Raw genomic sequence first — 23,872 nt, 5'->3', positions numbered from 1 at the left:
TTTACAAAGACTTATATAGGAGAAAACTTTAAAAATCTTCTGTCTGAAACTACAAGACGTAGGCCTTTGATATTTTGTTTGTAGCTTTGCCTTGTGGTTCTCTATGAAGAGTGTTCAAATTGTGCCCCTGGGGTGAAAAGAGGCCCCACCCCAGGCGTCCCAAGTTTTACATAGACATATAGGAGAAAAAATTAAAAATCTTCTTGTCTGAAACTAAAAGGCCTAGGCTTTTGATATTTGGTATGTAGCATTGCTTAGTGGACCTATAACAAAATTTTTCAAACTAGGTGGTAACTTGTTATACGAGTTATGTAGGATAAAATACTTCAAAAATTATCAGATCATATTTCCTAGACTGTTAAATCATATTTACTTGATGTACCCAAGTGATTAAGGGTTACCTTACTGTGACCTTGACCTACTTTCTTGTTTTTGTGCCCCCCCCACCATGAGTGGTGGGGGCATATAGATTTGCTCTTGTCAGTCCGTCCGTCCGAAGTTTGTGACGCGCCTAGCTCAAAAGGTATTTGACATAAATTGATGAAACCTTGCATGAGTCTTTATCATGATATGAACTGGCGCACCTTCTATTTTTCATCTGTCTCCGCCCCCTAATTTTAGAGTTATGGCCCCCTGAAATAGTCAAAAAGGCACATTTTCAACTTGTGACACACCTAGCTCAAAAAGTATTTGATAAAAATTGATGAAACCTTGCATGAGTCTTTATCATGATATGAACTTGGGTACCTTCTATTTTTCGTCTGGTTCCGCCCCCTAATTTTAGAGTTATGGCCCCCTGAAATAGTCAAAAATGCACATTTTCACCTTGTGACACGCCTAGCTCAAAAAATATTTGATATAAATTGATGAAACCTTGCATGAGTCTTTATCATGATATGAACTTACGCACCTCCTATTTTTCATCTGGCTCCGCCCCCTATTTTTAGAGTTATGACCCCTGAAATAGTCAAAAATGCACATTTTCACCTTGTGATATGCCTAGCTCAAAAAGTATTTGATACAGATTCATGAAACCTTGCACGAGTCTTAATCATGATATGAACTTGCGCATCTCCTATTTTTAATCTGGGTCCGCGCCCTATTTCTAGAGTTATGGCCCCTGAAATAGTCAAAAATGCACATTTTCACCTTGTGACACTCCTAGCTCAAAAAGTATTTGATGAAACCTTGCATGAGTCTTTATCATGATATGAACTTACGCACCTCCTATTTTTCATCTGGCTCCACCCTCTATTTTTAGCTCACCTGTCACAAAGTGACAAGGTGAGCTTTTGTGATCGCGCGGTGTCCGTCGTCCGTGCGTCCATAAACTTTTCCTTGTGACATCTCTAGAGGTCACATTTTTCATGGGATCTTTATGAAAATGGGTCAGAATGTTCATCTTGGTAAATTCTAGGTCAAGTTTAAAACTGGGTCACGTGCCGTCAAAAACTAGGTCAGTAGGTCTAAAAATAGAAAAACCTTGTGACCTCTCTAGAGGCCATAATTTTCAATGGATCTTCATGAAAATTGGTCAGAATGTTCACCTTGATGATATCTAGGTCAAGTTCGAAACTGGGTCACGTGCCTTAAAAAACTAGGTCAATAGGTCAAATAATAGAAAAACCTTGTGACCTCTCTAGAGACCATATTTTTCAATGGATCTTCATGAAAATTGGTCAGAATTTTTATCTTTATAATATCTAGGTCAAGTTCAAAACTGGGTCACATGAGCTCAAAAACTAGGTCACTATGTCAAATAATAGAAAAAACGACGTCATACTCAAAACTGGATCATGTGGGAAGAGGGGAGCGATTCAGGACCATCATGGTCCTCTTGTTAGAGTTATGGCCCCTGAAATAGTCAAAAATGCACATTTTCACCTTGTGACATGCCTAGCTCAAAAAGTATTTGATATAAATTCATGAAACCTTGTATGAGTCTTTATCATGATATGAACTTGCGCACCTTCTATTTTTCATCTGAGTCCGCCCCCTATTTTTAGAGTTATGGCCCCTGAAATAGTCAAAAAATGCACATTTTCACCTAATTATGCGCCTCACTCAGAAAATATTTAATGTAAATTCATGAAACCTTGCTTGAGTCTTTATCATAATGTAACCTTGCACACTTGGCATTCTTCTTGAGAATTTTAGCATTTATTACAGAGTTATGGCCCATGAAATAGCCAAAATAGTGGATTTTTTGTTTGTGATGCTCATAACTCAAAAAGTATATGGTATAGAATAATGAATCCTTTTCATAATTTTTTTTAGGCTATACCCCATTAAGACTGCAAACATTTGAATTATTTCACCTTATTTGTGACAAATGTACCAGTGGGGGGGGGGGGGGGCACACCCTGTGTCCTACAGACACATTCTAGTTTAAGATACAGCCTTGAAATTTTGATGACATGTACAGTTTTGCATACCGATCTTAAAACTGACTTTCAATGACCATGAATTGGTCACTGACCTACTTTCTAATATTTTAGCATCATTTTGCCATTTGAAACATGCGACTCCTATTACTCCGATGAGCTATTCAGGGTCATCATGAACCTCTTGTTTAAGATACAGCCTTTTTTTTTTTTTTTTTTTTTTTTGAGGCCCCAGCTGGGTAACCCCGTTTATTTTTCTTTGCATAACATACATGTATATGACATACAATTTTTATATACAATGTCAATGACATATATAGTCAAAAAACAAAACATGATCTTAACATGTTTCTAATCAAAATCACGTCAGATTCAATACGAATATTATGCAAAGAGTTTTGGAAGGTAAGAAAACAGGAAGGAAGGAGAAGGAAGTAGAGAAGAAAAAAAAGAGCTATGTCACTTGGGAGTTCTAACTTTGATTAATGAAAAAGTAGATTAAAAAATGAGGAATAAAGGGTGATCGTTTCCTGGTTTCAGTAGTAAGTACTCAATACTAGTATATGTACAAGAGTTTTTGGGGTTGTAAAGTTTAGTGTAGTCAGCTATTATATTTCATCGAACTTTGACCATTTTTCTTCATGTCTATCTAACTTGTTTTGCATTAATGCGATTTCTTTTTCAATTTTTATCCTAGCTTTCAAGTATTGTACAAAGCACTCAAACATTGGAATGTTTTTGCTGTACTTAGATTTAAATATAAAATATTTGCATAATATTATTATAAAGTTTAGAACATCATTTTTCTTATTGTTTTGTATTACACCGAAACATATGTTTTTGATATTCAGTTTCACGTCAATTCCTTTAGTAGTCAATAGATTTTGAATATTGTTCCAAAAGGCTTGTACTTTGGGGCATTCCCATATTATGTGTTCAATTGTTTCTGTATTCATGCAGCAGAAATCACATAGGTTACTGGGGGCCAGCTTACAGATAAATAGATATTTATTTGTGGGCAACAGACGCATTAAAAATTTGTATTGAAAACTGCGTAGATTTGTATCAATGGTAGAAAGGAATGGTACGCTAAAAATATTCTTCCAATTTAGGTTTTCATTTTCAAAAAAAGATTCCCATTTCACAGCAGCAGTTGGTTTTTCATATGGTACATTGGTTGCTTGTAAATTATAAAGATACTGGTTGGGTGTTTTACAAACTTTTAGTTTTTCTATATGAATGTTTGTTTTATTTCCGTACAGAAAATTTTCAGAGATGCTTTCTATTAATATTTTCGGTATCTTTGTAACCAACTGGTAGTATTTGAGATAATCACTTTTTTCCAAGTTAAGTATTCGTTCTGCTTCTTCAAACTTATAAAACCTGTTTGTTCGGAAATCAAATAATTGATCAATATATTTTATTCCCTTTCTGTTCCAATTGTCCCAATATATTGTATTTTGTTGTAATTTAATGTCGGAGTTGTTCCATATTATATGTTTTTTCACTTCATTATTTGTGTTTGAAGAATTCATGATTTTAAACCACGAAGTTAAAATATCTTTCAAAAATTTGTGATTTTTGCAAATTCTAGCAATATCTTGTGTGTGTAAATTACATTCGAAAATTAAACTGCCCCCAAAGTTTTTAAGGAATTTCTTATACAGTATTTTCCAAAAACCGTTATTTTCATTTGAAATTATTCTTTTAACCCAACATGCTTTGATCGAGTACAGAAAAGCTTTAATGTCTGTGAGTTTAAGTCCTCCCAGATCATAGTTATTTACTAATGTTTTGCGCTTTATTTTTTCATTTTTTCCGTCCCATAAAAATTTAAAAATAGTTGACGTGATATCTTTGATAGTATCTTCTGGTGGGTTTTCAAGCACTGTAAATGGATAAATAAGTTTCGGTAGAGCATATGTTTTAATCACAGTTACTTTACCAGTAGGGTTAGTTTTCGATGTTGCCACTGTTTCAGACAATTTTTGAATTCTTGCAATTTAGGTTCGAGGTTGAGCTTATTATTTGATTCTAAATCTGTATAAAATGTCATTCCAAGTGTTCTAGCTTGTTTAGAAGTCCAAACGAAATTCATGTTTTCAGCATATTTTAAGTTCCTCTGTTTAAGTGAACCAGCCTTTAGAACTATAGATTTTGTTGTATTAAGTGTGAGTCCAGATATTTTGCCAAATTCATTTATAACCTTTATAAGTCGTTCAAAAGATTCTTTCTGTCCATTATTTACATAAGTGGCATCATCTGCGAACAAGGTTTGTTTAATTTCTGTGTTGTCTATTGTTAAACCTTTTATTGTATTATCTTTTGCTATAAAATTGTCAGTAATTGAATGCATATTATGAACAAGAAGAGGAGAGAGGACATCCTTGTCTAACACCCTTCTTTATTGGAAAGCTTTCTGACATATAACCATTATTTATTATTACACTGTTTATTTTGGTGTAAAATAGTTTTACCCATGTAATTAAAGATGGTCCGAAGTTGAAATGATGGAGACATTGCATCATAAAGCTGTGATTTAAGCTGTCAAATGCTTTTTGGTAATCAGAAAAAAAGAGTAGACCAGGTTGATTATTAGCTTCAAGGTATTCAATGATTTCATAAATTAAGCGAACATTTTCACCAATATAGCGGCCTTTCATAAAACCAGTTTGTTCATGAGTAATAATTTTATCTAAAACTTTTTTAATTCTATTGGCAATAGTTTTGGTTGCAATTTTGTAATCTATATTTAAAAGACTGATAGGTCGCCAGTTTGAAAGTAATGATTGGTCTTTTTCAGTCTTTGGTAATAGTGTTAATATACTTTGCTTTTGTAAATCTGTTAGTTCACCTTTTCTATACGAGAAATTTAAGGAGTTTATGAGGTAGAGTTTTATTTCGTTCCAAAAGAGCTTATAAAATTCTGTTGTTAGCCCGTCAGAACCGGGACTTTTGTTGTTTTTCATATCAAGTAGTGCTTGTTTACACTCGTTTTCTGTCAATAAACCTTCGCATGTTTCCATTTCATCATTTGATAATTTGTTTATGTTCTGATCCAAAAAATTTATAATTGTTTGGTTTTGTTCATGTTTTTCGTATAAAGTTCTATAATAGTTTACTTCTTCTTTTAAAATCTGATCATTTTTTGTTATTTCTTGACCATTAATTATTAGTTTTGTAATGTTCTTTTTTTCTGCACGTCTTTTCTCTATATTTGAGAAATATTTAGAATTCTTTTCATTACCTTCAATATGTATAGCTTTTGATCTAATCAATATACCATTGACTTTTTTCTCATATAAACAGTCAAGCTCATTCTGTTTTTCTGTTATTGTATCTTTAATATTATTTATGTCTTCATTTTCAACAAGTACCTGTTTATTTAAACTTTCAATTTCTTTTATCAGTTTACTTTCCTGATCTGTTTCAATTTTCTTTTTGTATGTAGAATATTTAATTGCTGTATTTCTAATAGTACCTTTGATAATTTCCCATAAAATATCAGGTTCAGCTTCAGAGTTTTGTCTAACTAATTCCTTAATATTGTCTTTTATCAATGATTTAAAATCATCATCTAAAAGAATACTGTTGTTTAGCTTAAAATAACCTGGACCTCGTTTACATTTGTCAAAATTTATTTGCAGATTAACACACGAGTGATCGGTTTTAAAGCCTGGCATTATATAACAATTATTTGATAAGTTACATAAGTATTCGGAAATTAAAAAATAATCGAGTCTACAGTATATACGTGGTGTTGAGTTTGATTTCCATGTAAATTGGGTGGATGAATTGTTCATATGTCGCCATATGTCAATTAAGCTACATTCTTGTATAATTGCTTTAAGTTTATTTCTTGATTTTAGTTGAGTGTCGACTCTCCCATTTCGTTTGTCTTTTGTTATATCTAATACTCTATTAAAATCTCCCCCAATGATAACGTTTTTGTCATTATTTTCAATTAAAAATTCTTCAAGAGATTTAAAAAAGTTGACGTCATCTTTATTTGGGCCATATATATTAATTATTGTTATATCTTGGTCCTTATAATTTAATTCTAAGGCAATAAGTCGTCCTTTAACTATTTCTTTGAAACTAATTATATTATGTGATTCTTCTATATTGAGCAAAATAGCGACTCCTTCGCTATTGGAACTATTTCCGCTGAAGTAAGATTCACCATTCCAGTCAGATTGCCAGAATGTACTTTTGTTATCTGGTAAATGTGTTTCCTGAAGAAGACATATTGAGAATTTTTGAGATTTTAACCATTGGAATACCTGCTTTCTTTTATTTGAATTTCCTAAACCCTAACATTCATTGAGCTAATTACGGATGCCATGAACTATTTAGTAGTGCTACTAAAACCTTACTTAACATGGAAACGATCATTTTCCTAACACTGAATTTGTTTTTAGTGGAAAACATATTTTGAAAAGATGTCAAGGGTACCAATTTTTAAGTGGTGAGCTTATTTATAGCGAGAACTATCAACATTTTTTCTATAGCTGAAAGTTATTTCTACGTAAGATAAATGCAAATTACATTTAGAAAAATAAAAACAAAAACACACAATACGCACAAAAAAAAACACAAAAATACATATATAGCGAGAACTATCAACATTTTTTTCTATAGCTGAAAGTTATTTCTACGTAAGATAAAATGCAAATTACATTTAGAAAAATAAAAACAAAAACACACAATACGCACAAAAAACACAAAAAATACAAAACATACTTTTTAACAGAGGCCTCAATGCCATTTTTCAACATTCATATATGACCAGCAACATGTGATCTTAGAATTCTATTTCAGCTTAAGAAAGAAAAAAATACCGATAAAATATTCTACGTTTTGTTATCATTTTTTGAAAGCATTCTTATTTGTATCATTGTTTTTAACAAAAATATTTTTAATACACTGACATGAAATTTATGAAGCTTATTGCCGAAGGAGGTAAAACACATGATGTATATGCAAAAAGGAACAAGTTGTGCATAGTTTGATATATATGAGAGTAATTGTTCAAAACCTTCAAACATTACATAGATTCATATTCAGTATTTTATAATCAGGGCAGTTGAAAGACAACAATTGTTACTGACCAAACATGGAAGTTATGCATAGTTTAATATATATAAGTGTAATTGTTCAAAACCTTCAAACATTATATAGATTCTTATTCAGTACTCAAGATCAGGGCAGTTGAAAGACAAAAGTAGTTACTGACCAACACGGAAGCGTACTAATAAACAGGTGGCCACACTGCCATGCCGTTCTGACCGTTTATGGAACCACACCCTCAAATACCTAGCTAATATCTTCTGGATACTGTGTTACATAGTGCCGATTCGAGACTGCTGTCTCTATCTACATGTATATACAGATAGATCTAGTTCAATATCATTTGAATGAGTAAAAACACTTCATGAATAAATATATTTTCTAACACAAAAAGCATGTAGAGACAGTTCAACTACCAATACTTATTACAGCCTTGAAATTTTGATGACATACACAGTTTTGCACACAAATCGTAAAACTGAATTTCATTGACCATGAATGTGACCTACTGACTTTCTTAGTATTTTATCATCATTTTGACATTTGAAACATGTAGCTCATATTACTCAGGGGAGCGATCCAGGGTCATCATGACTCTCTTGTTTGCCATTTTGTGCACAAAACCCCTAAAATTAGACTGCCATGTTTCCAAATTGTTGAAAAAGGAGTATTCCATCATCAAATTTCTTTTGACTTTCCAAGAATTAAAAAATTGCAAGAACTGATGGTAAAATAGTTTGTGATGGAGGGGTCCCTTCAAGTAAATTTTTAAGAAGAAAGTTGTTTGTTTGTCAAAATAACTATACTTGAGATTATTTGGAAATGATTTGTGTAGCTGTTGCAAAGATTTTCCTGCTTTATGAAAATTGTTTTATTGGCTGGGTTTTCGTAGAAAGATACGGCTTGTAGGTTAGGGCTATCTGGGCCGATGGATGGGATAATGAGTCTCATGTTAACCTTTTGTTCATTCATTTTTGTCAACAACTACTTATAAATCCAAACTTTAAGAAACTTGGTCAGAATGATCCCTATTACCCAAATTCGTGTGAGAATGGTGTCACTGAGTCAAAGGTCAAGGTCACAGGGACCTGAACATTGAAAATGGTTTCCGCTCAATATCTGGACAAGTATTTCACCTAGGATTTTGAAACTTCATTTGATGTTGGTCTTGATGTGTACATGGCCCCTATTGATTTTGGGGTCACTTGGTCAAAGATCAAGGTCACGGGGATCTAAACATTGAAAATTGTTTCTGCTCAATATCCGGACAAGTATTTCACCTAGGACCTTGAAACTTTATACGCATGTTGATCTTGATGTGTACATGACCCCTATTGATTATGGGGTCAAAGGTCAAGGTCACTTGGATATAAACATTGAAAATGGTGTTTTTCTTACTTTGATTTTTTTACACCAATTTATTTGTTTTAATTCATTTTCTATCTGTCCATTTCTTTTTTTCCCTTTTTCCTTCAATAGTGCTTACCGTAGATACCCGTGTATAATGCGCACCCGTGTATAATGCGCACCCCCGATCTTAGTCCAAAATCCTGGGAAAAAAAAAAAAAAAAAATTTTGGTCAATTTTGAGGTGGATGGAAAACGAAAGTAGAGTTTACATCGACACCGGTAATAAATTTTATCTCCATGGCGGAGAGCAGCATCGGTCTCACGGTACTATCGATTTTTGTTTTCTCGAAAATAAAACCAGTAAATTATTGTTATATTTGTTGTTTTACCTTTTTTAATTCAGTATTTTGAATAAATAAATAGCAGCTGATTCAATATTTCGGAATGGTATCTTTCAAAATGACATGAGCTTCTCAATTTAAACTGATAACAAAAGGTGTGATAGTCTTTTTGTCACGATCATAAAGCCAGTAATTACCGGCAATCAACGTGTCACCTCGTGTCAATTATGTTGTTCACAGTTTGATCTCGGTTAAAGATAATTCTCGATCTTTAATTAGTAACATAATTTTTGTGATTTATAAACATTTCTTTTGTCAAAATACTTTTAAATTTATATGAAATTAATTTTGTTTGAAAGAAAAATAAACAATTCGATGTTTTACGGAACGTAACGGCAATCTTAGATTTTAGCGGAGACAGTAAGCGCGGGGAGTAGTTTCCCTTTACCAAAATGGCGAACATCGGTAACAAACTTGTTTTGAAGTTGGAAAATTGTCTATACCTGTGTATTATGCGCACCCACAATTCGGGGGTGGTCCCGGGGGTCAAAAAACTGCGCATTATACACGGGTATCTACGGTATTAATTTGGGGGTTATTTATTGTATTCCTTTATTAGGACTTTTATCTCATTATCACCTAATTCGGAAAACCTGGCCAAAACGCCATCAGGCGTTAGCTGCTTGTTGGATTAAACTTCAGTTTAATGAAATCAAATTATTCCAATGTTTCAATAGAGGAAAGGTGTGCCCTCAGTCTTCCCATCTGCCAGTCTGTTGGTCTGTCGGAAGTCACACAAAGTGGACTTCTGCAATAGGAGGTACAAATTATTTGTTTCTTCAACAAGTACAATATATTTTGTCATGTTTAAAACCTACATACCCACTTTTCCAGATTAATCTGGAAATAAAGAAATTTCTCAGGTCTAATTTTAACATCATTTTAAACTCCAATGAATTTTAGCTTATATATGCATGTATGTTACATTGCAGATGAGTGATTTCATTGTGACTGACAGTGGAAAATACAAAATGACTGCTGAATCTAAGTGCAAAGGCCAGAATTATAAATTTGAAAAGACTTTCCAGTGTTCAGAATTGAAGGCATATAGAATGATATTGTACTTTGATGTGAACAAGGACTTGAAATTGTCACAAGTAAGATTTTTAACTTGATTTATCATGATTAGGTAGAGCTTTTGCACTCACTTGTGTGTCAGCGTCCTGATTTGGTTAAGTTTTGTACATAAGCTGGTATCTAATGGGATTGGACTGATGTGGTTTTCTTCAGAATTGAGTCATTCTTTGATCAGAAAGTATGGCATTTAATGGCATATAGTGTAATCACCTCATATAATATCTTTTATTTTATAATAAGAATAAACACAAAATTTAATATAAACACACAAAAGAAATTTATGTGTGTAATTTGTAAGAATTGAAGTTTGGTGTAGTGTTTTTTTAAATGACAATGTCCCTTGAAAATTAAGGTAAAAATTGATGAGTTTTGAATTGCCATATGTTTTCTTCTTACCAATAAGTGGATATGGTGGGAAGTTCTCAACATTGAACAACTTTTTCTGAAATGTTTGCATGTTAGATGTTTCTGCTGATACCAAATATTGCTGAATGTCAAAACAAAATTCTAATGAGTCCTTTTAACTGATTTTGTGGGTCATCTAAGTTGTATTGTACACAGTTCCTTATTACTGTATATCATTTTGAAGATTCAATCTGCTATGTAAATATAAAATGCTTTGCAGTATTTTGTGTTTTTTTTTCAGTTTCCAGACCAGAGAGATAAACCAAAACATGGAAATGCGGCATTAAGGTAAGTAAGAATGAATAAATTTATTGTTGGATCAGACTTACTTTGGTGCACCTCCAAACTTTTGTGGGATGCACTTAGATTTGCCGTTGTCTGTCTGTTGTCTGTCAGAATTTGTAAAATGCATATCTCAAAAAGTCATCAGACCTCGCAGGGTTGTTACCTAGCTTGTGAAGTTGTGCACCAGGTGTTTTAATTGGGATTTCATGCAGTCAGACCAGAGTTATGGCCCTTGATTTAGTAAAAAATATGCATACATTGACAGGAAGTGGGGGCACCAGTGTCCTATGGACACACATCTAGTCAAACTTGATCTGAACAAAATGTCTAGTTTAACAGTCTTGTATACTGAGATCAGGAATGAACCCTTACCTTGGGGCCTACACAAGTTTGCAGTCATCGGCGTGTCTGACCATATGTGCTTGAACTGTTATTCTAGATTTAGTCTAGGATATAACTCAAACTGTCATTTTTGATGTTTGTTTGTTTTAGGTTTAATGCCTTTTTTCAACAGTATTTCAGTTAGGTAACGGCGGGCAGTTCACCTAACCAGTTCTGTACCAGTACAAACCTGTTCTCCGCAAGTAACTGCCAACTTCCCCACATGAATTATTAGAGGTGGAGGACGAATGATTCCAGACACAATGTCTTTTATCAATTCTTCATGGAGAACATATGCCCCGCCTGGGGATCGAACTCGCGACCCCGCGATCCGTAGACCAACGCTCTCCCTACTGAGCTAAGCGGGCAGGATTGAAATTGAACAATTTGATATAAGCATTCAGTATAACTTGATAATGAATATATGTCACATACAAAACCTGGTTGAATGATTAAGGTCACAACAATTTAAAAATTAAATGTTTTATGTCGAGTCCATATTTTAATATCACTTCATGTGACATGTTCATGATAACATGCAAAGCCAAGGGTCCTATGTAGCTCCAAGGTCAAAGTCACACTTAGGATGAAATTCTTCACTTTGACTGACCATATGAACAGTGAAATCATGGTGATGTATTATTCACGGCCTCATACTTGTTACTCAGATAGTAATGTTATAAGGCTGTGTTCCAGTTGCACTTTGGCAAAGATCATGTTTAGAGGACTTTCAGTATTTAAGTTATGATATCAAGCCAGACCTTTTAAAAGAGGAAAAATGTAGAAGAGTTGAAGATCTGCTTTTATCCAGACCATATCTGCTCCATTCGTCACTAGACTTCAAAATACATGTACTTTCCTTGCATAGATTATAAATTTGAAAAGATGATTAGCAAACTTTTACAGCCTATTGTTATTAGCTCACCTGTCACATAGTGACAAGGTGAGCTTTTGTGATCACCTTTCGTCCGTTGTCTGTCATCAGTCTGTCCGTGCCTCAACAATTTCTTGTCTGCACGATAGTGGTTTCATTTATGATTTTATTTTAACCAAACTTGCACACAACTTGTATCACCATAAGATCTCGGTTCCTTTCTTGAACTGGCCAGATCCCGTTATGGGTTCCAGAGTTATGGCCCCTGAAAGGCCAAAATTAGCTATTTTGACCTTGTCTGCACAATAGCAGCTTTATTTGTAATTTGATTTTTACCAAACTGGCACACAACTTGTATCACCATAAGATCTTGGTTCCTTTCTTGAACTGGCCAGATTCCATTATGGGTTCCAGAGTTATGGCCCCTGAAAGGGCCAGAATAAGCTATTTTGACCTTGTCTGCACAATAGCAGCTTCATTTATGATTTGATTTTAACCAAACTTGAACACAACTTGTATCACCATAAGATCTTGGTTCCTTTCTTGAACTGGCGAGATTCCTTTATGGGTTCCAGAGTTATGGCCCCTGAAAGGGCCAGAATTAGCTATTTTGACCTTGTCTGCACAATAGCAGCTTCATTTATGATTTGAATTTAATCAAACTTGCACAAAACTTACGTCACCATAAGATCTCGGTTCCTTTTTTGAACCGGCCAGATCCCTTGATGGGTTCCAGAGTTATAGCCCCTGAAAGGGCAAAAATTAGCTATTTTGACCTTGTCTGCTCAATAGCAGCTTCATTTATGATTTGATTTTAACCAAACTTGCACACAACTTGTATTGCCACAAGATCTTGGTTCCTTTCTTGAACTGGTCAGATTCCTTCATGGGTTCCAGAGTTACGGCCCCTTAAAGGTCCAAAATTGGCTATTTTGGCTTTTATAGCCATATAGAGACTTCATTTATGGTTTTATTTGATACAAACTTCCAAAATATCTTCAACAACAATAAATCTTGGATTGCATGACAAATCAGATCCAATCGTAGGTTCCAGAGTTATTAGCTTGACTATTCGAAGAATAGTCTAGCTATTCTACTCACCCTGGCGTCGGCGTCGGCGTCAGCGTCACACCTTGGTTAAGTTTTTGCATGCAAGTACATACAGCCATCAGTTAAAGGCATATAGCTTTGAAACTTGTTTTTTCTTTTTCTAGGTCAATTACCAACCTCACTGGGTCAAGTCCCATAACTCTGACATGTATTTTGAGCAAATTATGCCCCCTTTTGGACTTGGAAAATTTTGGTTAAGTTTTACATGCAAGTTACTATCTCCAAAACTAATGCAGATATTGAATTGAAACTTCACATGTGTCTTCGGGGTTATAAAACTAGTTGATAGCAGCAAGTCCCATAACTCTGACCTTCATTTTGGCCAAATTATGCCCTCTTTTGGACTTAGAAAATTCTGGTTAAGTTTTGCTGCAAGTACATACAGCTATTTCTAAAAGGCATAGAGATTTGAAACTTATTTTTTCTTTTTCTAGATCAATTACCAACCTCACTGGGTCAAGTCCCATAACTCTGACATGTATTTTGAGAAAATTATACCCCCTTTTGGACTTAGAAAATTCTGGTTAAAGTTTTGCATGCAAGTTACTATCTCCACAACTAATGCAGATATTGAATTAAAACTTAACATGTGTCTTCGGGGTTATAAAACTAGTTGATAGCAGCAAGTCCAATAACTTTGACCTTCATTTTGGCCAAATTATGCCCCCTTTTGGACTTAGAAAATTCTGGTTAAAGTTTGCGTGCAAGTACATACAGCTATGACTAAAAGGCATATAGATTTGAAACTTATTTTTTCTTTTTCTAGATCAATTACCAACCTCACTGGATCAAGTCCCATAATTCTGACATGTATTTTGAGAAAATTATGCCCCCTTTTGGACTTAGAAAATTTTGGTTAAAGTTTTACATGCAAGTTACTATCTCCAAAACTAATGCAGATATTGAATTGAAACTTAACATGTGTCTTCGGGGTTATAAAACTAGTTGATAGCAGCAAGTCCCATAACTCTGACCTTCATTTTGGCCAAATTATGCCTCCTTTTGGACTTAGAAAATTCTGGTTAAAGTTTTGCGTGCAAGTACATACAGCTATTACTAAAAGGCGTATCGATTTGAAACTTATTTTTTCTTTTTCTAGATCAATTACCAACCTCACTGGATCAAGTCCCATAATTCTGACATGTATTTTGAGCAAATTATTCCCCTTTTTGGACTTAGAAAATCCTGGTTAAAGTTTTGCGTGCAAGTACATGCAGCTATTACTAAATGGCATATAGATTTGAAACTTATTTTTTCTTTTTCTGTATCATTTACCAACCTCACTGGGTCAAGTCCCATAACTCTGGCATGTATTTTGGGCAAATTATGCCCCCTTTTGGACTTAGAAAATTTTGGTTAAAGTTTTACATGCAAGTTTCTATCTCCAAAACTAATGCAGATATTGAATTGAAACTTCACATGTGCCTTCGGGGTTATAAAACTAGTTGATAGCTGCAAATCCCATAACTGATATGCATTTTGGTCAAATTATGTCCCCTTTTGAACTTAAAACTTTTTTGATATTTAACCTTTTTGGGTAATATTTTCCTGCTTCTGGGCCAATATTTCGAATAGTCGAGCTTGGTTGTCTTATGGACAGCTCTTGTTTTATATCTGATTACCTCCCCTGATTGTAATCAAAATGGATTTATATTCAGTAAGTACTTATAGGACATATTTGAAATTTCATTATTGTCATTAGTTGGACTGAGTCAATCAGGGTAGATAACTATGGACTGATTTTATGTCAAATTACCTCCCTTTATTTCAAATTAAAATGGGTATATCTCCGTAACTAATGAAGATACTGATCTGAAATTTCATTTATGTCAACAGATTTATTTGGCAGATCCTTCTTTTGTTCACTTACAATAAATCCTGGATTCCATGACAAATCAGATCCAATCGTAGGTTCCAGAGTTATTTTATATTTGATTACCTCCCCTGATTGTAATCAAAATGGATTTATATCAGTAAGTACTTATAGGACTTATTTGAAATTTCATTATTGTCATTAGTTGGACTGAGCCAATCAGGGTAGATAACTATGGACTGATTTTACCTCAAATTACCTCCCTTTATTTCAAATTAAAATGGGTATATCTCCGTAACTAATGAAGATACTGATCTGAAATTTCATTTATGTCAACAAATTTATTTGGCAGATCCTTCTTTTGTTCACTTACAATAATTTTTTCTATTACTTCCCTTTTACGTTACTATAAATAGCTTATTTTTAGTAATTTTTTTATTATTGGCCGTAGGGAAAAACCGGGACCACTTTTCTGTGGTACAACATGGATGGTACCTCAAATTTTTAGGTGTATTTTGACATATATGTACCTTGTAAGATTTTTTTTTCTTTTTGGTTAAATTTCTTCCCTTTTTTTGTTCCTGTCTTTTGGACTTAGATATGTTTTCTGAGGACCTTCTTGTCCTCAAGTGCAATGATAACAGGTGAGCGATATAGGGCCATGTTGGCCCTCTTGTTTTTAGATTATATTAACACTACATGAAGGGATTTGGATCCTCCGGGAGCATTTGAGAGTGTTATATAACATTCTTATTTCTCGTCTTTTTATAAATTTCTAAATATTTTTTATATTTTCTCAGAACTGTTAAGATTTTGCTATTAAAGATTTTCTATACTGCATATTGTATGATACAGTCATTTTTTCGCTTTTTATGAAAAGATTGAAATGTGTATACTTTCAGTATGTTTAGTACAGATGATCTAGTTGATACTCTCACCATTATGTCTACAAGTGCAGATGCTCTGTCGTCCTCAGATATAGGGATACATTTTAATGTGACCCCTTTTAAAGCAACAGATTTTATGGAGGTGGAACCACTGCGGTATGTGTTTGATGGAGATGCACAAATTTTCAGAATTACGTAGGAATTCCATGTTTTTCAGTTTTCTTGGTAAAAAATTAGCTGGAATGATGCACAATATCTGAGCTTGCTAGGTAACGACTATCTTATGCAAAACCCTTACACCTACCTAGTCTAGGCACCTTCCTAGTCTGGAAGTCAAATCATGCGTATAGGGCTTTTTTCCAGTCCAGTCTATAACTCGAACCATCCATTTAGGGATTTTGGCATTACTTTGCACAAATGTTCCCCGAAATGAGGTAATATGTTTTCCTGATCTTCCAGACCTGTAGCTCAAAGTCACACTTGGAAGTCAATAGAATTTTTTCTGTTTCTTGGCATAAATGACCCCCACAGTGAGATGATGTGTAATGCACAATATCCAGATCCTTAGCTCAAAGGTTAAGGTCACACTTAGAGGCTAAAAGGCAACATTGATCTTTTTCAGACCAGTCTTTAAAATATTTTAGGTCACTTCTCTTTTCATTATTCTAGCTTTTTTGTCCATGTTTATAGATGTTACAAGCTATCAACAATTGATATGTGCAAATTTTAATCAAAACTTTGTGAATTATAACATACAGTCAAATACCGTTACCTCGATATTCAAGGACTGCAAAAATTTCATTGGCGAAATCCGAAGTTTGAAGTAATGATATCGTCTATCTGGACTATATTTTGTGTCTGTGTAGGACGTCAATATTGTCAATACACTACATGCTTCTTTAAGAGGGTTTAAAAGGGGGAAAGAAATAAATAAAATGTAAATACGTCATTTTTAATGGGTTTTAATAAACAAAAATGTTCATTTAAATACACATATTGTTACTCAGTTGAAATTTTGTTTATACTGGAAAACAGATTGCCCACTTGCACGCTGTTTTTAGACTAATTATTGAGAATTAAATGCAAACTTTCTAACATTTAAATTGGATTAAAGATTAAATAACAAAAAAAAAAAACACACACACACACAAACTAACCTGATTATTATTAATACATCGCCAGACAACAACAATGGGTTGATTTTCATACCTTGCAAATAACTTTGATATTTTTGACATGATGTGATATCAACGGAACCAGGTGTAAAAACAATACAGGTAATTTGACGGGACTGAAAAATCCCATTGAGCTGAACAAAATAATCGAGCCAATTACATTGAGCTAATGATAAACAATACCATTAAAATGTATAGAGAAAAGTCTGGACCAACTAAAACACATTGTGCTAACCGGAATATCGAGCTAACTGATACTGAGGTAACAATATTCAAATGTATTTTATATAAAGCACTATATTGTATACACATTATTAGCTTATACAGCAGCTGAGATCATTAGTCACATTCCAGGAAAGGACTTTGTATATTGCAAAGCAATACTTCATTCAGTACTTTTATATTTTTGTAGTTCTGAACATAATGTGCAAAAGTTTCTTAATAAAAAATATGATAGTAAAATTCTTATCATTTAGTAAATGTCACTGAGTGCATTAATGAATTTCATGTTGCAATGGATACAAAGAGGTTTTGATGTTGTAAAATTTTCAAATGCTCATGAATTTGTTAATACCTGATGAGTTTGGTTAACACTTCCATGACCTCAAGTTTAATAAGATGTTCTGTCATTGAAATCTCTCTGACTTTTCTATTTAATCTCTATATCTTTTTTTTCCAGATATAAGATATATGAACTGAGTGTAGTATTTTCAAAGTTGATTGACACTAGTCCAGAATTTACGCTTAAAGCAGGTGGTGTTTATACAGCCTATGTTCACAACAATGGGACTGAGGTAATTATTCTCATTTTATTATACAGACATTAATAAGTCCTTTTAACTTACTGATTCATGAATTCTTACATTTTCATGAAATGGAAAGAAACATATCAAACATTTTGAGAAAAAAAAAAGTCCAAATTTGCAATATAGTTGAACTTTGTTAACTCGAACTCGTTGGGACCTACACAATTTGTTCAAGTTATCGGTAGTTCGAGTCATCAATGTACATTATACAAGGATTTTGCCGGGGCCTGACGATGAGTTCGAGTGAAGGGTGGAGTTTTAATTATCCTAGTTTGAGTGAACAAAGTTTGACTGTATATGATTTCTGTCCAGGTCAATGCCACTCTCATTGTCTTATTCAGGATTTGGCATTTCAACCTTTTGAACAAAATTATGATTAACTTCTAATTCTTGCCACTTCGACTAGTGTTCCCGGGCAGTTTTAAGCATTGAAGTTACCAGTAGGCTAACCTTTAAATTTATATGTCATACACATCTTGTTGAGGTAACTGCGGAAGTTAGCCATTTAAAAAACACTAGGTTAACATTTGAACATCTGTTTTATGAGTAAGATTGTGGGTTTTAGTAAATTGATCTAGCAGTTTTATCATTTTCATTGTAATCATCTTTTTAAAGCCATTTGTAAAGTTGTAATTAATGAGTAACCTTTTGAATTATAGCACTTTTCATTAGAATTAATGTCAGATTGATCATTTGAACACAAACTGTTAGGGTATTAAGGACATTTACAATTTCAGTCTGTTGTTCACCTGTTTGTGGATGTAACAGAAAACACAGTTTCTATGATGTGGCTTATACCTCAGTATATACTCATCACCCTTGGAGAAGTACTGTTCTCAGTTAGTGGGTTGTCCTTTGCCTATTCCCAGGTAATATTTAGAATAATGTCACAAGTTTCCCTTTGATATTTTGGTTAGTAGTGTTACAGTAATTTAAACAGAATTTCATTTTAAAATTAGCTCAGTTGTGAAGAAACAGAATATTCTAATCACTCATATGTCAGTATACCTTGCTAAGAGAAATTCTGTTTAATAAGAAAGTGCAATTGTTACCTAAATATGATGCAATCATGCCATTGTACTTATAGCTAACACTTTATCCAAGTCAGAACTTCTTCCTGTTTTGGTATTTTACAAGAACTGCACAGTAATCTAAGTAAAGCTCTTCTTTTATTAATAAAAGTCATGTAGCATACACATGTTTTACCTGCCATAATGATTGTAAAATTACTGTTAAACATCTTGTGCGTAATGTATGTGAGTAATGGTTGCTGTTAACAAAGTCCCTGTCTGTCCATTTCTGGCTCCACTTTCTGAAAGGCTGATGTCCAATCAAAAGAAGTGTTAATACTGGAAAATACAGGAGTTGAACTAGGGCCCGTAAGCATGAGTGGTAAAAGGTAGAATCTTACTGGTTTGGGCTTGAAACTCTGAATATAGAGTCCCTTCTTGTGAGGAAGCTTTTGTAGCAAGTGGAAGGATGATGTTTTTTTTTTCTCTGATACTGGTCTAGCTTTGCTTGAGATATTGCAGCTATGGGCACTAGGTGCTTTTCTGCACCATAAAAAAAACCTGAAATAAATTACGATGATGTGGATTCACAAAACAACGGCAGAAGGGAATAGAAATCTGTACGACTGACACACCTGTATTGCCAGGCAAGACTTGCTTCACTGTATTATTTGTTCCTAAATAGGCACCAACATCACTGAAGTCTGTTGTTCAAGCAGTTTGGCTGGTTACAGTGTCATTTGGGGATCTGGTTGTGATAATTGTGGCAAATATACACTCGATACCATCACAGGTATAGTCATTTATCTAACTTATATCATCTTTAATGTATAAACATATAAACAGGAGGTGGAGGCACTTAGATTTGTCCTTGTCTTTTTTAAGCTGTCTGTCCATTCAAATTTGTGTTGTGCACATGTCTCAAAATGTATTTGATCAGGAGTCATCAAACATCTGATGGTCATAGGATAGTTATTCAGCATGTAGCACCAGTGTCCTGTGGATACACATCTTGTTCTGTATTGGGCCTGCATTGTAAATACGTATGGAGGTTTAAGCTGTTTATTGCAATGCTGATTCTTTATGAATCTGGGTTTGACAGAATACCTGTACTTGCATTTTGTCATTCTAAAATTATTTCGGGCTTTCAACAAGAAGGGGCTTACTATGAAAATTAATGTCTTATATTTCACATGTTCTAATTGAATAATATTTACAGATATTCGTCAGTGTAATGAATAATCTTTATAATTTTTCAAATTTATTTATCATATTGTGGCATATTTTATTAACTCATTTAGATATTGTCAGAAAGGTTTTTCTGTATATTGGTGCCTGTTTTGATAAAGTAGATTTTGAATCTGTGCAGAAGTGATTAAGTGCTACAATTGTCATGTAAATGTCTCAATTCTCGGACTGGTTTTGGTCATGAGTTTGTAGATCAGCCTCAAAAGTCAAGCATCTGATTAGTTCATTTTGAGCACAACCTTAGAATTATTGACCAATGGTAAGGTTGCATTCCGAGACTGGATATATGACTCACTTTTGTAGATGTGTTTTAATTTAAGAAATACTTTTTTATATATTGATATTTTTTTGTATTTTAGATGGTTGAATTCTTCATATTTGCTACCCTCATGTTTGTTGACACTATCATATTTATGATAATGTCAAAGTTCTACACTTACAAAGCGAATTCCCTTGACTACTGCGAGCTGGTTGAAGAAGCGCCAGAAATTAATGTTTCGGAAAGATCTGGAGGAGAGGAGCATCCATTGAAGAGCATGACTATGCCAAAGCCTACTACTAAAACAAAACTTTAAGGAAGAATAGATTCTTGTTAAAATATACCTTTTTTGTCATAATTTTATAGTGCATACTTACAAGTTAATTAGCATTACTGGGAACTGATTTCTTTCATCACAGGCTTTTGTTTATATTATGCAAATATAGAAATATCTTGGTACTGCAACCAGATGTATTATGTGCATTTAGCTGGCTAATGTATGCTAAAATCATTTTTAATTTGTATTTTTATGCCCCCGAAGGGAGGCATATAGTTTTTGAACCGTCTGTCGGTCAGTCGGTCCGCAATTTTCGTGTCCGGTCCATATCTTTGTCATCGATGGATGGATTTTCAAATAACTTGGCATGAATGTGTACCACAGTAAGACGACGTGTCGCGCGCAAGACCCAGGCCCGTAGCTCAAAGGTCAAGGTCACACTTAGACATTAAAGGATAGTGCATTGATGGGCGTGTCCGGTCCATATCTTTGTCATCAATGAATGGATTTTCAAATAACTTGGCATGAATGTGTACCACAGTAAGACGATGTGTCGCGCGCAAGACCCAGGTCCGTAGCTCAAAGGTCAAGGTCACACTTAGACGTTAAAGGATAGTGCATTGATGGGCTTGTCCGGTCCATATCTTTATCATCGATGGATGGATTTTCAAATAACTTGGCATGAATGTGTACCACAGTAAGACAACGTGTCGTGCGCAAGACCCAGGTCCGTAGCTGAAAGGTCAAGGTCACACTTAGACGTTAAAGGATAGTGCATTGATGGGCGTGTCCGGTCCATATCTTTGTCATCGATGGATGGATTTTCAAATAACTTGGCATGAATGTGTACCACAGTAAGACGACGTGTCGCGCGCAAGACCCAGGTCCGTAGCTCAAAGGTCAAGGTCACACTTGGACAAAGGTCATTTTTCATGATAGTGCATTGATGGGCGTGTCCGGTCCATATCATTGTCATTCATGCATGGATTTTAAAATAACTACGCATGAGTGTGTGACACAGTAAGACGATGTGTCGCGCGCAAGACCCAGCTCCGTAGGTCAAAGGTCCTAAACTCTAACATCGGCCATAACTATTCATTCAAAGTGCCATCGGGGGCATGTGTCATCCTATGGAGACAGCTCTTGTTCTTTTATTTTTTTTATTCCAAATTTATGGGTTTTTTTCTGTCAAAGGAACTGTGTGAATAAACCCACACAATTTTGTTTTGAGATACAAACATATGAAATCCACATTGTAATCTGTGATACATGGAAGACAGCAAGCCTGTATGGCAACTGACAACACATAGTGCAAGTGGCTAGAGGACGCTTTATGATATTTTGCACAGGTTTTAGTTTTTTACTAGTATCACATGCTTATGCAGCTTTCTTACTTAAAGTGGTAACAGATATTTTTAGAGTACTTTCGAACACTATCAGATAGATTAATGTATGCATTAAAGGGTGGTGGTACCGGTAATGCTATTAGCCGTGTGTAGTATGTATGGGACATTTTTAGACATATTAAATGATGAGATTGAACTATTTTCAATACAAGTACTGTAGCTTTTGTATCTTAAATAAAACCTGTATCTTCCAAGAATTAGTGGAGTAAATTTCAGGTGGATGGCGTGTACCATAATCCTAGCCTCCGATTCTAGGATTACGGAAGTTCTGTATTCCTAGACAACCCTATGAGGATAGGCTAGGATTACGGAAATATTTAAGGGGCATCAAATATATGTTAGGACATGTATAAATGATGTTGTAAACTTACTTATTTCACTTAAAATAGTGATTTTTCATGCCTGTCGTATTATTTCGTGCTATCGATCCGCCATTTTTGGTTTGTATAATCTTAAACGATGAATTAATGGTGGTGCGCGGAAATGTCGAAAAGAAAGAAAAAAAAATAAATACAAAAGAAGAAAGAAAAGAAAAAAATAGAGAAGAAACAATGAAAAATGAGCTGGCTTACGGAAGGCCGGTGGTTCTACCCAGGTGCCTGCTCGTGATGAAATAATGCACGGAGGGGCACCTGTGGTCTTCCTCCACAATTAAAGCTGGAAAGTGGCCATATGACCTATCATGTGTCAATGCGACGTTAAATCAAAAAAAAAAAAAAAAAAATCATGAATATGAAGTAATAATATACTCTAAACAAAAACAAAATTACAGCAATAATTTTTTTTAAAAACAATTATTTTTTTATGGAGGTTATACTAACCCAAAATTGCGGATCGATAACACGAAATAATATGACAGGCATGAAAAATTGCAATTTTAAGTGAAATAAGTAAGTTTACAACATCGTTTATGCATGTCTTAACATATATTTGATGCCGCTTAAATACTTCGGTAATCCCAGCCTATCCTCACAGGGTTGTCTAGGAATACGGAACTTCCGTAATGTATAGTTGTTGTCGATGTTGTGCATGTCTGCACTTACAGAGTTGCAGGAGTTGTACAACCAATATAAACATAAACTCTGTCCTGACTTTAATATTTACATTATATCTTGAAAATTCACCGAAAATAAGTTTCCAATGTTTACTTTATATGAAAATTGTGAATCTACTCTCAAAATAGTGATCGTATCTTTTGAAAAAATGTGATATGATAAATGTTGCATGTGACAGTTTGTGTTTCTGTCTGTAAATATGATCATTGAATATTAGATGCTTGTAAGTATTGCAAAAAAAAAACTTTTAAAGATGAACACAGTTGGCACATTATTGTAAATAGAAATAGGAGATAAAGATTTAATGACAATAATTTGTTTTGTATGACAATTTGTCGTGTCCAGACAGTGCCAACTTAAACAACTTGAAGGTAAAATTAATGCAAAAAGATTGACTATTAAGAAAGTCCTGCATTTATTATTGCTTTTTCGGATTTTGAGATTTGCTGGAAAGTCTAGATCACAAGATTTGCATTGAAATATTGAGTATGGTCATGAAGTTCGAAAGTTCCTGTGCAATAGCTTATGAGAGATTTTATGAGAGATACTTTTTTATGGACAAATAGTGTTTGTTATATAGCGTTTGTTATACATTCATTT

The 23,872-nt window shown here is 34.1% G+C and overlaps 1 protein-coding gene across 1 annotated transcript in view; it reads left to right on the top strand.

The window, feature by feature from the left end:
- LOC128550517 (solute carrier family 15 member 2-like) overlaps nt 1–20,850 on the top strand; it is a 70,085-nt gene extending 49,235 nt beyond the window's left edge. Inside the window, exons 16-22 of the mRNA XM_053529723.1 lie at nt 10,137–10,301; nt 10,928–10,974; nt 16,052–16,192; nt 17,891–18,005; nt 18,755–18,886; nt 19,713–19,820; nt 20,635–20,850. Coding sequence (XP_053385698.1) covers nt 10,137–10,301; nt 10,928–10,974; nt 16,052–16,192; nt 17,891–18,005; nt 18,755–18,886; nt 19,713–19,820; nt 20,635–20,850 — 924 coding nt within the window. The remainder of the gene's footprint in view (nt 1–10,136; nt 10,302–10,927; nt 10,975–16,051; nt 16,193–17,890; nt 18,006–18,754; nt 18,887–19,712; nt 19,821–20,634) is intronic.
- The last annotated feature ends 3,022 nt before the right edge of the window (nt 20,851–23,872 follow it).

This window comes from Mercenaria mercenaria, chromosome 18, assembly GCF_021730395.1.
Source record: "Mercenaria mercenaria strain notata chromosome 18, MADL_Memer_1, whole genome shotgun sequence".
Classification (NCBI taxonomy): Eukaryota; Metazoa; Mollusca; class Bivalvia; order Venerida; family Veneridae; genus Mercenaria; species Mercenaria mercenaria.
Note: the sequence above shows the minus strand (reverse complement) of the source record. Positions and strands in the feature narration are given on the sequence as shown.